We start from the raw sequence: 16,616 nt of genomic DNA on the forward strand, positions 1-16,616 counted from the left end.
AGGGACGTGATAATAAGCGTCGCTGAGGTCCAACACCGTCATGTAGCAGTTTGGGAACAGGACTTTGGTGGTAGATTTGATCGACTCCATTTTGAAGCTCTGGTTCTTGACATATTTGTTTAGCTTCCTCAGATTTATAATTGTACGAAAGGTGCCGTCTGGTTTGGTCACTAGAAAAAGAGGGGAGTAGAACCCTCTGCCCATATCCTGCAGGGGGACCTCCTGGAGGACTCCTTTTTTTACTAGGCCTAGAACCTCGCTTTCTAGCGCTTCCTGTTCTCGCATGCTGGATCTCAGCGGCGTTGTTACATATTTTTGAGGCGGGAGAGAGAAAAAGTTTATCCTTAGGCCTTCCTGGATTAGGTTTATTATCCATGGGTTTGTTGAAATTCTCCTCCAGGCTGGAAGGAAAAAGGATAACCTTCCCCCCACCCTTGGCGTACTGTCACTTGGAGGGCTTTTTGTCCCGGGGAGAGTTATTAAAGAAGACGACTCTATCTCTTCTTTTATCATCCCACTTTTGTTCCCTTGGTGGTCTTCTCTGAAAAAACCTCCTATTCCGAAAGGGTCTTTTAAATGCCGCTGGCCCTAAATTTGGGAATCCTTTTTTCTTGTCCCCTGCTTTCTGGAGGATGTCATCTAACGCAGTGGTCCCCAACCTTTTTTGCACCAGGGACCGGTTTCAAGCAAGACCATTCTTCCATGGCCCGGCAGGGCAGGGATGGAGGTGTGGCAGGGGCGGGGCTTTGGTCATAAGGGGCGGGGCTATGGACACGGTTGTAGTGTAGCAGTGCATACTTATAATTAAATAACATTTATAATGTGACTCAACTCACCATAGGTTTTGAATAAGTGCTCCATCACCCCCTTCTCCCCATCATTGCCTTCACCCCATCACTCCCTTCTCCCCATCATTGCCTTCACCCCATCACTCCCTTCTCCCCATCATTGCCTTCACCCCATCACTGCTGTCTCCCCATCATTGCCTTCACCCCATCACTGCTGTCTCCCCATCATTGCCTTCACCCCATCACTGCTGTCTCCCCATCATTGCCTTCACCCCATTACTCCCTTCTCCCCATCATTGCCTTCACCCCATCACTGCTGTCTCCCCATCATTGCCTTCACCCCATCACTCCCTTCTCCCCATCATTGCCTTCACCCCATCACTGCTGTCTCCCCATCATTGCCTTCACCCCATCACTGCTGTCTCCCCATCATTGCCTTCACCCCATCACTCCCTTCTCCCCATCATTGCCTTCACCCCATCACTGCTGTCTCCCCATCATTGCCTTCACCCCATCACTCCCCTCTCCCCATCACTGCTGTCTCCCCATCATTGCCTTCACCCCATCACTCCCTTCTCCCCATCATTGCCTTCACCCCATCACTCCCTTCTCCCCATCACTGCTGTCTCCCCATCATTGCCTTCACCCCATCATTGCCTTCACCCCATCACTCCCTTCTCCCCATCATTGCCTTCACCCCATCACTGCTGTCTCCCCATCATTGCCTTCACCCCATCACTCCCTTCTCCCCATCATTGCCTTCACCCCATCACTCCCTTCTCCCCATCATTGCCTTCACCCCATCACTCTCCTCTCCCCATCATTGCCTTCACCCCATCACTCCCTTCTCCCCATCATTGCCTTCACCCCATCACTCCCCTCTCCCCATCATTGCCTTCACCCCATCACTGCCGTCTCTCCATCACTCCCCTCATGGCCTTCTCCTCATGTCCCCATCTCCTCCAGGGCCAGGCTACACAAACACAGACCAACACACACACACACACACACACACACACACATTATACATACACACACACACCACCTCTCTCCTCTCACCTGCCCGCCGCCCGCGCTTCCTCGCTCTGACACAGCAGCGGCGCGCTCCTCTCTGTGTCAGTCAGACAGGAAGCGCGGGCAGGAAGCTGGACGGGTCCTTGCAGCTCCGCTCCTGCTATTCCCTCTTGCAGGCAGCGGAGCTTCTTGGATCGCTCCCTGGCCGCCGCTAAGAACTGCTGCGCGCCGCCCCAGCCCCCACTACGCCACTGACCGCCCCTGGCTCCCCTTGTGTCCGCGCACCGGCAAGGGCACTGCAGCGGCCTGGTGCTGGGCCGCGGACCGGCGGTTGGGGACCCCTGATCTAACGTTTCCCCAAAAAGGAATTTTCCTTCACAGGGGATGGAGCATAATTTCATTTTGGTCTGAAGGTCCCCTGGCCAACTTTTAAGCCATAGTGTACTTCGGGCCGCGTTTGAAAGTGCTGCTGTTTTGGACGATAGTCTGACTGAATCGGCCGATGAGTCTGCTAGGAATGCAGCCGCTCCCCTTATTACTGGGATAGAATCTAAAATTTTATCTCTAGGTGTCCCTTCCCTCAGCTGTTTCTCAAGTTGGTCCACCCATACCATTAGGGCTCTTGAGGTACATGTCGCCGCTATCGCTGGCCTGAGGTTACCGCCTGCAGACTCCCAAGCCCCCTTTAGAAAGGTATCCGCCTTCTTATCTAGGGGGTCCCTGAGGGTGCCCATGTCCTCAAAGGGAAGGGCGAATTTCTTTGAGGCTTTAGCAACTGCTACATCGAGTTTCGGGGCTCTATCCCAAGACGTGGATGCCTCCTCCTCAAAGGGATATTTCCTTTTAAGGGAAGGGACCGTAGTATTTTTCCTATCTGGCTTATCCCATTCCCTTTTGATTAGACCCTTGACGATTTCGTTTAGCGGAAATACTCTCCGTTTTTTCTGGCCTAGCCCCCCGAACATTATGTCCTGGACTGTAGACCTTACAGCTTTCACCAGTTTGTCTACCTCTTCTAGGGGAATACAATGGCGTCCTCCTGTTTCTTCGTCTGAGGATGAGGAGCCGGATTCTGAGGATTTAGACGAGATTTCTCCCGATGTGGAAGAGTCTGACTGGGAGGTTTCTACCGTGTCTTTTTTCCTCGTTTTATCCTTATGTTTAAGGGATTCGAGGGCACTCTGGACCTCTGATTTAATTGCGGCCCTTAGGTCAGATGCGAAATCCGGAGTCTCCTGACAAACAATTTCTTTTGTACAGGACTCGCATAGTTTTTTCTCCCATGATACCGGTAGGGGTTTAGAGCAAGTGGGACATTCCCTGTTCTTCTTTTTAGCCTTCCTCTTTCCCTAATAAGGGAGAGGGATTGCATTACAAGGGTGACATTCACGAAGATCACTTACCCCAAAAAAAGGCGCGCGGCTGCAGGTAGCGGTTCGGGAGACGGAGTCAGGTCCTGTATAGGCTGATCTCCTGGTGGCGTTTTGCTCCTCGCTGCTGACGTGCTACGCCGCGTGGAGTGACTGCTGGAACGGCACTCTGTGTTTCGTTCCTTTTGTCGGTGGTGGTGTTGGTGGTGCTGCTGCTGCTGTTTCAGCTGCTGCCTCTGCTCCTGTTGCTGGTCGCTATCCTCCATTATTAGGATCGCTTCCAGCCAGGAGTTTCTGCGCCTCACCTTTTTTAAACTTGGCGCCGCGTGACGTCACCGCTCCCCCTGCACGCGCTGGTCGGGAAGCGCGCTCCTGCGCATGCGCCCGGTTCCGGGACCCGGAAGTCGTTGGTCTACTTCCGGGGTAGCGGCCATCTTGGTACTCTCCGTACCATGGCGCTGCCCACGCTCCACCGGGTCCCGCTGAGCCCCAATCTCCTTTCCGGAGCGGCGACTCCGGCGTCTCTTCCCCCCCGCTCACTCGGCAGCCCGCATCGGCCCCGGCGGTGGCGGCTTCGGGCACCGCACCTGCCGCGACAGGGGCCTCCCCGCTGCCGATAGCCGGACAGGCCGGCCCCGGACTCCTGGATGCACAGGTACCATCCTGTGGGTCCCTCCGTCAGGGACAGGAACCCAACTGAAGGCGGAGAAGAGGTACCGCCCTTTTTCTGTAGGTTCCTGTCCCTGAAGGGCGGATCCCCTCTCTCTCCGTGGTGCTGTCATGGGTGAGAGAGAAAACAAAAATACAAGCTATGTCCAGAAAACCGGAGAGGTTGGTAGCTATCGAATTGCAGACCCCTTATCCTATCCACAACAACTAACAGTAGCCGTGGGGGGTTACTACGATGCCCTAGACCCCTCGATCACAGCCGGAGAACTAAATAGGCCTAAAGAAAGAAAGGGGAAATCTAAACTGCCCCAGAGCAGACCCAAAAGCAATAGGCAGCCCCCAACATATAATGACGGTGAAGCAAGATGAAAACACTAACACAGATAGAAAGATAGGTTGAGCAAACGATGGGGCCCAAGCTAACTAAAAAGGACAGGATAGAAAAGCTGCTGTCTGCAATCCGCAAAAAACCCTACCAAAAATGTCCCAACCGTCTGATAGGAAAAACAGGCCCTGATGTCGCTAGGACTTCAAAATGACTATATCAGCACTCAGGTAAATTCTGAAGACAGAGCAAAGAGACAAACTGATCAGAGACAAAAATGGAACTCAGCACACCCCCGACTGAGGATGGCTGAACTCCAAAAAACAAGGTAAACAAAAACAAAACTAATAAGTTCAATAGCAGAGCAAAAACTTATCTTTGGGAAGTAGGAATCAGACTGGTCTCCAAGAATCCAGCAGAGAAATCACCAGCGACTCAGAAGGGCGTCGGCTGCCTTATATCCAGTCAGAATTTACTGTTACCCAGTCATCATCTACCAGATTAGGTGTTTGGTAATCAGCCTCACTACCTTCCTTCACCAGAAGAGGGAGTTCATCAGACATCGAAGGTGAAGGGGAAAATGAACTCACAACAGTACTCCTGTTACACCCAGATCTGCAGTCACAGTTCTGCTGTTACCTAATGTAGTGTACTCCAGTTACACCCAGATCTGCAGTCACTGTTCTGCTGTTACCTAATGTATTATACACCAGTTACTCCCAGAGCTGCAGTCACCGCTGTGCTCTTACCTAATGTACTATACTCCTGTTACAAGCCAGAGCTGCAGTCACTGTTCAGATCTTACCTAATGTATTGTACTCCAGTTACACCGAGAGCTGCAGTCACTTTTCTGCTGTTACCTAATGTATTGTACTCCAGTTACACCCAGATCTGCAGTCACTGATCTGCTGTTACCTAATGTATTGTACTCCAGTTACACCCAGATCTGCAGTCACTGATCTGCTGTTACCTAATGTATTGCACTCCAGTTACACCCAGATCTGCAGTCACTGATCTGCTGTTACCTAATGTATTGTACTCCAGTTACACCCAGAGCTGCTGTCACTGTTCTGCTGTTATCTAATGTATTGTACTCCAGTTACACCGAGAGCTGCAGTCACTGTTCTGCTGTTACCTAATGTATTGTAGTCCAGAATATGTACAGGACTGTGCCTGTGTAATGAGCGACGCAGCAGTGATGCCTTTAACGGCTGTAATGTGCCTGTACTATAAGCGATGCGGCTGTGTTGCCACGACGACTAAGCAACTGTTGCTGATTGGTTGCGGCCTAACTGCCGAGACCAATCAGCAAGGCGGGATTTCCATTACAGACAGACAGACAGAATTAGACAATTATATAGTAGATAACCTTAGTGTCAAAATCTGACGCTGTTCAGCTATAAATGACTTTCACCAGTGGCACGAAAGAGACCAAGACACATGAGTCATCCATTTCCCTTACTAGAACAGTAAGACTGTCTGTACGTACGCTGGCGATTGAAGAAGAGGAACGGCATTTGGGGGGAATCGTCGTCATCCATCTTCATGTACTTATAGAATCCGAACCTGACGGGAGAAAACACAACAGCGTGAAAGGGTGGGCAGTTTGCCTGACAAAAGTCAGCGTGAATTTTAAGGAAGCGCGACTGTGGCTTTGAGACAGCAATCATTTCAAGGAAAAAGCAGGAGAGAATGCATGTACGACATCACAGCCAAGAGATGGGCCTGGTACATGCCACGGAGGACTCACTTCTCCAAGTACACTGGGGATTCCCGGTAGAAGCATTTGTTTTCTGTTTCCATATGGGTAAGACGTGTAAAATCATTAGGGTAGACGAAGGTCAGGTAGACCTAAAAAAAAAAGGCACGGAAGTAATGAAATGTGACGAGAGGTGGAGGAGCGCGCGTCGAGGTATATACATCCAGTATCCACTTACAAACTGCAGGCCTTGGTAACGGGCAATCGGAAAGTCCTTCACCACATAAGTAGGATTGTATGCACAGGGAACCAGCACATTCTCCACTTTGGATTGTTCAATCATAGGGGCTGTAGAGAGATGACAAGGGTTATGTCAGACACCGAAGTCTGCTACACTCTTAAGGTTGTGCGCACAACAGCTGAGTGAGAGCGCTCAGGAAACTGCTTCAAAAAGCGCGCAAAAGAACGAACATATGCATTTTTAACGAAAAACCATGTACTGTTCACATGTTCAGACTGAGCATCTTGACAGCTTCAGGTTTCTAAAAAAGCCAAGCGGATTAAAAAAAAAGTGACTTTTCCATTCTGCAAGTGCTTTCTGCTCTGAGTGTTACAATAAAAGTCAATGGGAAGACCCTATACATTTTTTGGAGCATTCAGTCATTTTATCTATTTTTTTAAGCAAAAACAAAGCTACTGGACTCTTCATGAAGTAAAAAAAAAAAATGCATGGAAAACCGCAGTAGACTGAAATATCCTATAAAATGCTGAAAAAAAACAACACTAGCAGTGAAAAAGGTAAAGCGCTCAAGAATTAAATAAAAAACAAACGAATAACAAAAAAAAAAAAATTAGCATTTTCTTAAGGGTCCCTCCTCTTAAAATGCTTGGCAGCTTTGTCCACCTGAACAAAAATGTTGCATGAATATGCGATATAACAAAATCTTTTCAGGAAACACTTTTTTTCAAATCTGCCATACAGTTCCAAAGATACAGGCCTCATTTAGTGCTAGTTTTCATGGTCTTTACAAAGGAGGCGTGGCTCAAAGGATCCTCTGGGGCGTGTCTTTAGGCTGCTCTGCATTATTACTGTGAAACACGCCCCAATCCACCATTACCTAACTACATTTCTCACTAGACTGGCATATCATGCAATACTTACTCTTATAAAAGGTGTCTCGAGGATCTTGTCTCAAGATATCAACCGTGGGTTCCTCTCTGGTTAAGCGATGGTCGATCACACTGGACATTGTTTGTGGGATGTGGGAGATCTCATTCATTTTATAGGAGGTCTCATCTGGAAGAGAAGAGTATGTGGAGGAACATCCTAAACCGATGATCAACTGTGTGACAGCAGATCGTACGCGCCATTGTCTTACCTGTATATAAAGACAAATACTGAGAATCCACGATTTCAAACTTCATCCCTGGGAGAGAAAGGCGCCACTAAAATACAGATACAGAACAGAGTAAGACTCCTGGTGGCGTTTCCTGTGTCTCTCCATTCCTGAGATATGACCCCTTTCCACTTCTATATAAATCTAGTTTTATTAGCCAAGTGGGCATGGTCTTAAAATAATACCTCAGGGGAAGAGTTTGAGAACCATACCCACTTGGCTAAAAAGACTAAGTAATGTGCAAGGAAAAAGAGACCATAACTCAGGAACGGAGAGGGGCAGGAACAAAATAAAACACCCGATTCAGGAGCACAGCGGCATTTAAATTAGGTTAAAAAAAACTCATATCTATGGTGAGTGACAGGTCCTCAAAGTGGTAGCAACAAGAAGCTATCACCTATCTGACCACTAAGACTCCCACCGATTGCCTGAAAGTTTGACCGGAGCACTAGTGTACATACTTGACGGCTTCTCCATTCATACAGGACACAAAATTAATAAGTTATCACCCGTCCTGTGGATTGACACTAACTCCGTAATGCCAGAATATCCCTTTAAATGTCTTTCCATCCATACCTTTTTTTAATCTCATGGCTTGCTCTAAGTAATAAGATTACTAATCCTCACCCTCCGCAGCTCTCGGTCTTCGTTAACTGGCTGCAGCAGTGGCATAATGACCACAATTCACATTAACGCTGCAGCCAACCAACAAGGGCGAGTATAGTGGATTTAATTATTTTTTTTTACCTACAGAAAACCAATGTTTAAATACTTTATTCCTGGAAAAAAAACTTTAGTTGTAGAACCAGAAGCTGCCTAATTATACTGAAGCCTCAAATATGGAGGGGAACGCAAAACCTTGGGGTAGAGAATGACACTCACAGCCACTTCCACATGGTCAGAGCCTCGATCGTCCTGTTTGTGAAGAAGTTCAAAGTAATATCTCCGAGAAGTCATCAATCTAGTAAAAGAAAGCATCCACGAGAGAGTGAGAGTAGATAATGTTACTACAGGAAGAGTAAATAATTAATACCGTCATAAAGCATGCAGAATATTTAATAAGCTGGCAATTCTTGGAGCGAAGATCAGCGGCAGCCCAGAGCTCTGCTGCTTGGCTACGATGGAGGGCGGCAGCCTAGAGCTCTGCCCCTTGGGTACGATGGAGGGCGGCAGCCTAGAGCTCTGCCCCTTGGGTACGATGGAGGGCTGCAGCACAGAGCTCTGCCGCTTGACTACGATGGAGGGCGGCAGCACAGAGCTCTGCCGCTTGGCTACGATGGAGAGCGGCAGCCAAGAGCTCTGCCGCTTGGCTACGATGGAGAGCGGCAGCCAAGAGCTCTGCCGCTTGGCTACGATGGAGAGCGGCAGCCAAGAGCTCTGCCGCTTGGCTACGATGGAGAGCGGCAGCCAAGAGCTCTGCCGTTTGGCTACGATGGAGCGCAGCAGTCCAGGCCATTTCCCTCACAGAGCATTGCCTACACTGGATACAGAAGGCTCAGCTGAGGACAGAACTAGCTACGGTATATACCAGTGTGCAGCTGGCGAAAACTAACAATGTCCTTAGTCACAGTCAGAAAACAAACATCTTGAAAAATGTGAGGAATTAAAGGGGTTTTCCACTTTTAAAGAAGTGAACTCAATACGATTCCAGTAATGTGAAAGACAAACAGTACTCACCCTCCGGGTCCTTGCAACAGCAGTGAAGTCACGTTAACATTGCACAGTGATAGGATGCAACGTTGATGTGCACAGTTGACATGATATCACCTTCGCAGTCAAAACACAAAGGCCTGAGATGGAGGGCGAATACTATTTGGCTTTGTTATTTTACATTAGAGAAATAATTTAGGATCCACTTTTCTGTAAGTGGAGAACCCTTTTGAGTATATTAGTAAGTTGCATCATAGAAATGATTAACCACAGGAAGTGATAAGAGGGAGGTTGTGGGTGTATGAAGCAGGCTCAGCTCCTGAGCCCGCTCTATTCAGGGCAGGTGCTGGCTGTAAAATACAGCTGACACCTGCCTCTGACAATAGAGATAAGAGATACAGAAGCTCCAATCATTATGACAGGATGCCAAGGGGGTTGATATGGCAGTCGAGGGCTTGTGAAAATACCCCAAACCCCACGACGCTGCAATTTTGGTGCTGCTATGAAGCCCAACCACAGGCTGGACATCACAGATCATTATTTGCTCTATATTATAGTATAAAGTAGAAGTGAGTTCAAGCCCTCTAGGGAGAACAAAATGAAAAGTAAAACAAAAAAATAAAAAATGACAAAGATATTAAAAACAATATAAACAATAACCCTTAAAAGAAAAACTCCCGTAACACCAGAAATAAGTTCATGAACTAGAAGTTACCTACACCAACTTACCAGACATTCAAGTAACTCATTTATGACGTGAGAACTTTGTTTTTTTTAACCCTCTCAAGCATCTTTTTTGTTCCCACGGGCACAGACATCTCTGAGCGCACACGTACATATCCAGGATGTATTGGTAATGGCAAGTCAGATAAATCTATATTATGATGTAATTACCGAAACACATAAAAATGTGGAAGAATGGAGGGAGTGAAGTCAATAAATTCTCGTTATTATAAAACTTACTGAGCTGTCGAGATGTGAATTAACCCTTTAACCTCTTCAGGAAAGTAGCGAAAGTCGTTCTCTTATAAAACCGATCCACCGCCACCATAAACACCCATCTGACGGTGGAATGGAGTGGGAGACATGAGGGTGGGATTGGAATTTACGTGAGACAACGATAGTTATTCGCAGATATTCCTACATAGAGCGCTTCTGGAACTTCGTATGAAACTGTACCTAAAACGGTTGGGAGACTGCCAGTGCATGGCCAATGCCACTGGGGACACAAGGACCCATGTAACTGCACGCTCACAGGTGGGCAACCTCCACTGGTAGTGAATATTTATTCCAAAAACCTTAGCACACACCAACTATCCCTGTTACGAAAAAGAAACCAATGGAGCCATAGGCGGAGGAGGACATGACTTGGGGAGGGGTGGACCTTTACTCCTGCAGCTTTTTTGGTATAGTGGTGTAGATTTTAAGCACGAGGGATGTTGCTTTCAGAGTAAGAAGCCCAGTATGTCTGTGCCTGGGGGTTACTGTAAGGAGGGTGAGGCTTATATAGAGCAGGAAATCTGTGTCTCTCCCTCTTTCTTACACAGGATGAACAGGAGGAAGCATGTCTGCAGTTTCAGGGAGTATAATACTGGGGTTATCACCTCACATTACAGTTGATAGGAGCACATTCACCTCAGACATCATGTACTAGTGTAGTATCAGCACCTACATTATGTATGGGACCAAGATTACCTCAGAAATTCATGTAGCTGCCATGTCCCTCATGTGCATGCTACATTTTCCTCACAGACTGTGAGACAACTGTGTGACCTCCCTGCAGACATGTTTGATATACTACTCTGCATTCACCTCAGACATTGTGTAGTGTGTACAGTATCAGCTCCTACATCATATCTGGGATCAAGATTACCTCAGAAATTCATGTAGCCGCCATGTCCCTCATGTGCATGCTACATTTTCCTCACAGACTGTGAGACAACTGTGTGACCTCCCTGCAGACATGTTTGATATGCTACTCTGCATTCACCTCAGACATTGTGCAGTGTGTACAGTATCAGTTCCTACATCATATCTGGGATCAAGATTACCTCAGAAATTCATGTAGCTGCCATGTTCCCTCACTTATTGCAGAGGCAGCTTTTGTGTGACCACCCTGCAGACATTTCTGATATACCACATTACTGCTGTATTATACAGAGTCTTCATGAGTTCTGGGTTTATGTATGATCGGACAGAGCAGGGACACATACAGTGTCTGCCATTACTATGGTGGAGCTGGGCAGTCACATGTAGACACTGGTGAGAGGAGCAGTCGGGGGATGGTATATGTATGATGATGAGAGGCTGCACTTCATGCTAGTGCACTGTATACTGACCCTGCTGTGTGCGGATTATCCCCTCTTCCCAGTTATGGAGTCTGATGATCTGTATGTGACCTCATCTCTGTTACATTCTGTGAGGCTGGGTGTGCAGATCCAGTGTAACCAGGTTACTCACTATATGTGGTGTATATGTATAAAGCCTCTATTCCTGTGCTGTATACTTAACCTGTACCACAGGTCTGTACACATGCTATCACTCCTCACTCTGCTATATACGGATCATGCTGGGTATAGACATCCTGTTTCTCCAGGTTATTTTCCTGGCTGTACATATAATCTGGACATGACTTCCAGCTTAGTGCTTGATTTCTGTAGCTATTGCTGCCTTTAGTCCTCTTATGTTGCATGCTGTCCTGCCAGATATATCCATCCTGTTTCTGTATATTGTCTCCCTCGTATGTTGCATGATCAGAGTATACCCACCGGGAGCTTATTTTATATTACCTAAGATGGTGGATAGCACAGGCCTGAATGGATTATGTTTTATCATGTGTAAAATAAATAGTCGGGGAGTAACTCGGCACATTTGAGTGGGCACTAATAACTCAGCACATGGCGGGCAGTGAGTGGGCACTAATAACTCAGCACATGGCGGGCAGTGAGTGGGCACTCCTAGTGTGATGCTGCACATTGCTCTGGAAAACACATCATGGGCCCAGTTTTCAGCCCTGTCGCTCGTCTATTGTAATTGTATGTAGTAGAGTGACTGGGATACAGAACTTGCAGTTTTCTGCTCACACACCTATGGCTGCAGGCAGCTTATTATTATATTAGACCTATATATTATATTTCTTACCATTTATGCGCAGCTGGTGATTAGAGTCTGTCTGTAACTGCTGTAGAGGAGTAGGCGGCTTCTCATTTATTGTTACAGCATATAACACAGCATTGCCCATCTCTATTTCTGGACCTTACGATGGGATATTTTCCATTATTAACCTGTTGTATACCTTGGTTGTAAACCTGCATGGTTTTCACCCTCACTTATCCCACATCTTGAGCGGTTGGAGGGGTCCTTGAAGTTGGTTAAATATGGTCTTGGGGATCCATTGGGATATGGTTTCCTCCTTTTGGAATTCAATATGATTCTGGATCTGGTGAAAGGTGGAGGGGAGTCCCGGCAAGGGTTTGTAGGATCCCCAGGAAATTCAAGTGAACATCGGAACCCTTGTGGTTATGGTGCTCCCGAGCTGGTGGGGTAACGGCTGGGAGTAATTGTTGGTACATTTTATGTTCACATTATTTATGCTTTGATGTTTTATTGTATGTTTGTTTTAATAAAGGCATGAATATTAAAAAAAAAAAAAAAAAAAAAAAAAGAGATCGGTGTATACCCACCAAGTGCTCATTTTATATTACTTAAGATGGCGGATAGCACAGGCTTGAGTGGATTACCTGGAGCCTGGTGGTTGCAGGGGTTCTTGAAGTTGGTTAGAAATTGGCCTGGGGGATCCATTGGGATATGGATTCCTCTTTTTGGAAGTTAATATGGTTTTGGACCTGGCGTAAGGTGGAGAGAAGATTCGGCAAGGGTTTGTCGGATCCCCAGGAAATTCAAGTGAACATTGGAACCCTTGTGGCTATGGCGCTCCCGAGCTAGTGGGGTAACGACTGGGAGTAATTGTTGGTACATTTTATGTTTGGTAATCACCAGATTTGGGAGCTTCAAGGACTCCCCCCAGCGTGTTAATGTTATTTATGCTTTGATGCTTATTTTATGTTTATTTTAATAAGAACATGAATTAAAAATTAAACAAAAAACAAACCAAAAAAAAAACAGTTATTTACTTTCCTTTTAGTGGGTCCTTGAAGTTATTTATAAATTGGTCAGTAGGGGTAACCATACCAAGTATGGACCTCTGGTTTGGGGGGGTGTTCATCACAGTATGACCCCCCTGGGTTTGGAAGGGTAACCATTTCAGGTATGGCACTCTGGTTTTGAAGGGTAATCATCTCAGGTATGGCCCCCTGGTGTGGAGGGGGTAACCATCTCGGGTATGGCCCCTGGTATGGAGGGGTGACCATCACGGTATGGCCCCCTGGTCTCCAGAAGCATTTATATTTTATAGGAACCTGTTAGGGTTCCTATAAAAGGCAGTAAGCCTACTCCCGATGCCCTTGAGCCAGTGGTAGCGGCTAAGGGTAAAGTAATCAAGTGCATTAACACGAAGGGCAATATGCCTATTCCCTAATGCCTTTGACCTAGTTGGAGAGGTCAACAGTAAATGTTATCAAGTGCATGAAAAACAATTAACAATGGCGTGGCAGGGTTATTAATAATGCCTTTGAAGACTTTTTCTGCTTTAGGTTTATTTAAATTACTACTTCCAGATATTCTGAACGTTATTTTATGGTCGGTTATAATGTTGATGTTATATTGGGTATAGTTTTTAATTATTCCCTATTTATAATATCTTTCTATTGATATGTACATCACTTTTCGGGTAGTCATAGTAAGTGGGTTTAAGAAATTTTACTGCACAGCTACTGTAAATAATGGTGATTTCTAGAACTAAAATCTGTGAATTATTAAGCCCCCGTTGCACAATGCGATATCGCTAGCAATATCGCTGTAAAGTCACCGATTTTGTGACGTTGTAGCGATATTGCTAGCGATATCGCTGCATGTGATACTTACCTCCGACCGGCTCCCCCGCTGGTTATCGCTGATCGCGCGTGAAGCTGCTGGATCATTTCTCGTCGGTCACTTCCTGCGGCGCTTCCTGCTGTGACAATGAGCGACGCGTGGACGCGGGCGGGAGGACGCAGGATCGCCGCGTCTGACTGGTAAGTAGCGATCCCCGTCCCCAGCGATGTCGCTAGTGTGATCTGCCTGTTTGGCAGCTCACTAGCGACCACCTAGCGATGCACCAGCGATCCTGACCGCGTCATATCGCTGGTCGGGATCGCTGGTGAGTCGCTAGGTGTAACGGTACCTTTAGAGCTGGCTACAATACATGCGGTATAATAGTTTTTTGAGGCATGACAGATGTCATTAGACAGGTATTCAGATTGTAGCTACGACCTTATGGTTTACTTTCCACATTCCCCATTATGGGATCCTCATTGCAGGATGTTTAGCGACTGTTATTTTGCTGTAGTTACCGTATTATCGATCATAACTTGGTAGCCTGGCATTGATAAAATTAATCTGTCGGAGCTCTGGAATTTTTTTTTTTTTTTTTACTTGTATGCACAGTCTTTCCATAGCACATAGAAATGGTTGATGGGGGTCGAGTTTATTTAAGTTGTCAAATGGCCTCTCTGGTGGCGGTTTAGGAGTCAGGTGTAAGTTGCAGACAAGTTAAGGTGGACTCATTTTAACTAATAGAGGATGTAAAACCTCATGGTGGTGAACAGGCTCAGCTTTGGTGGCCAGCCTCAAGGACGTTGTAATGGTAACGTCAATCAGGGGCGGGCACAGTGGTTAAGCACAGGAGTGAGGATAATAGGGTCATTGGTGCCCTGAAAGTTTACGGGCTCTGCTTGAATGGCAAGCCAGTGCGTGCCGCCCCTTTATGGCTGTCTGTCCTGGTTCTGTATGTCAGACAGCTGGGGATATCACAGTACTTGTGAATCCCAATGTACTAGAACTTCACCTGACTCCTACTGTGATTGTTTTAATCCTGTGATTTAAATAAAGCTGTGGTCATTTTGACATCAAAATAATGTGCTGTGTATTTATTCTAGTGCCTAGGTTTACTGTAGTTATGGTGGTTTTAAGATGGAGTGGGGGTCCGTCCCATATCCATAAGTCAGGACTATTATTTTGTCCTTCCTACAAATACAATCTCTTTGATCTTTGCATGGACCTTCAGAGGTTCTACCGCAACTTACGACTTAGTACACACTTTTCCAACCGAGAAATAATGGCAAGACCCACTCTAGCCCAAGATGCCTCCCTACTAGACTTCAAACAACCCAACTTACGCTCGCCCAGCCCTTACATGTCTCCTAAAAGATAATCTGCCGGTAGAAACCTTTATCTCATTGGTGGAGAAGAACATTTCCACCATAAGTAGAGAGATCAATCAGGCCCTACTAAACTACACATCCAATCTATTGTTAGAGGAAAGAGCAGCTGTAGACGAACTGGCCAATGACAAAACATTGATAATCAAACCGACGGATAAAGGAGGTGCCGTAGTTATGGACCGATTTGATTACCTCATGGAAATAAATTCACAACTCAGTGATTCACAAGCATATAGAATAGTCCCTCCTAACCCGGCACCCTCAATCGCAGCAAAGATCAAGACAGTAGTGGATCACCATATACAACAGGGTACTGTTGACAAAAAAATGAAAGAATACCTCATCAAGACAGACCCCATTACACCTATGTTCTAGGTCCTCCCAAAAATCCATAAAAGATTAAACACACCTCCAGGCCGACCCGTAGTCTCCTCCACAGAATCTATCCTATCTCCGTTGGTCATAGTACTAGAACAGATCATAACACCCCTAGTCAAAAAGACAAAATATTTTTTGTTGTATACCAAAGATTTCTTACACCTCAATAAGTATCTGGGCCCTCTACCCCCCTCCTCCATTCTTGTCACATGGGATGTCAATCAGCTATACACCTCAATTACTCACAAAAGAGGCCTTGAGGCTACGTACAGATTACTCATGGAAGCTAATGTAGACATCAAAATTAGAGATTTGTGTTCCAACCTTCTAGAATTAGTTTTGAAAGAAAAAAAAAAAAAAAACACCTTTTTCCTATTCCAAGATACATACCATGGGATCGAATATAGCACCCCCTTATGCAGCTGCCTATATATCATCATTTGAAGAAGATCATGTATACACACATCCCCTTTTTTATTTACAACACTCAACTGTTTGGAGAAGATATATTGATGACATATTTTGCATTTGGGATGGCCCACTGGAAACTTTACATGAGTTATATACCCATATTAACAGCATCAGGCCTGAACTCAAATTCACTCTACTGTACAGTATGGATAGAATTAGCTTCCTAGACACTCTAGTAAAGAGATCAGTGGAGAGGGTCCCTTTATCGTCCTTGCACACTAAAGAGACAGACCGCAATAGCATTCTGCACGTCTCCAGTTCCCACCCCCTATCCACTAAGAAGTCTATCTCCAAATCACAATTTGAAAGGATAGATAGGATAGTCTCAGAAGAAACCAAATGATACATGTATTTTAAACAAGTTTGGCTGTTTTTTTTTTTATTCAGATTTCCTTTAAAATAAATTAAAAAAAAGCCTGCAATTGTCACACTGGCCACTGGGGATTTTTCTTCGATTCATACTTCCTGTTCTTTCAGGAAAAGTTTTCAGCAGGCTCGTTATCCTCAGAGGCAGGATTCCAATGACTGATAACAT

The 16,616-nt window shown here is 46.0% G+C and overlaps 1 protein-coding gene across 7 annotated transcripts in view; it reads right to left on the reverse strand.

Annotated features, from left to right (window-relative positions):
- The window catches only part of B4GALNT4 (beta-1,4-N-acetyl-galactosaminyltransferase 4), a 110,573-nt gene that overhangs the window by 54,628 nt on the left and 39,329 nt on the right, over nt 1–16,616 (reverse strand). For 6 of the 7 annotated variants that reach the window (XM_073554333.1, XM_073554334.1, XM_073554337.1 and 3 more), the window contains 6 exons: nt 8,145–8,223; nt 7,245–7,311; nt 7,028–7,192; nt 6,104–6,213; nt 5,917–6,017; nt 5,656–5,732 (listed from right to left, as the gene is read on the reverse strand). In XM_073554333.1, the coding sequence (XP_073410434.1) occupies nt 5,656–5,732; nt 5,917–6,017; nt 6,104–6,213; nt 7,028–7,192; nt 7,245–7,311; nt 8,145–8,223 (599 nt within the window). The remainder of the gene's footprint in view (nt 1–5,655; nt 5,733–5,916; nt 6,018–6,103; nt 6,214–7,027; nt 7,193–7,244; nt 7,312–8,144; nt 8,224–16,616) is intronic. The other variant, XM_073554335.1, reaches the window with a different exon arrangement.

The sequence above is a fragment of the Dendrobates tinctorius genome, unplaced genomic scaffold (genome assembly GCF_039654945.1).
Source record: "Dendrobates tinctorius isolate UK_male_01 unplaced genomic scaffold, ASM3965494v1 ptg000211l, whole genome shotgun sequence".
Taxonomy (NCBI): Eukaryota; Metazoa; Chordata; class Amphibia; order Anura; family Dendrobatidae; genus Dendrobates; species Dendrobates tinctorius.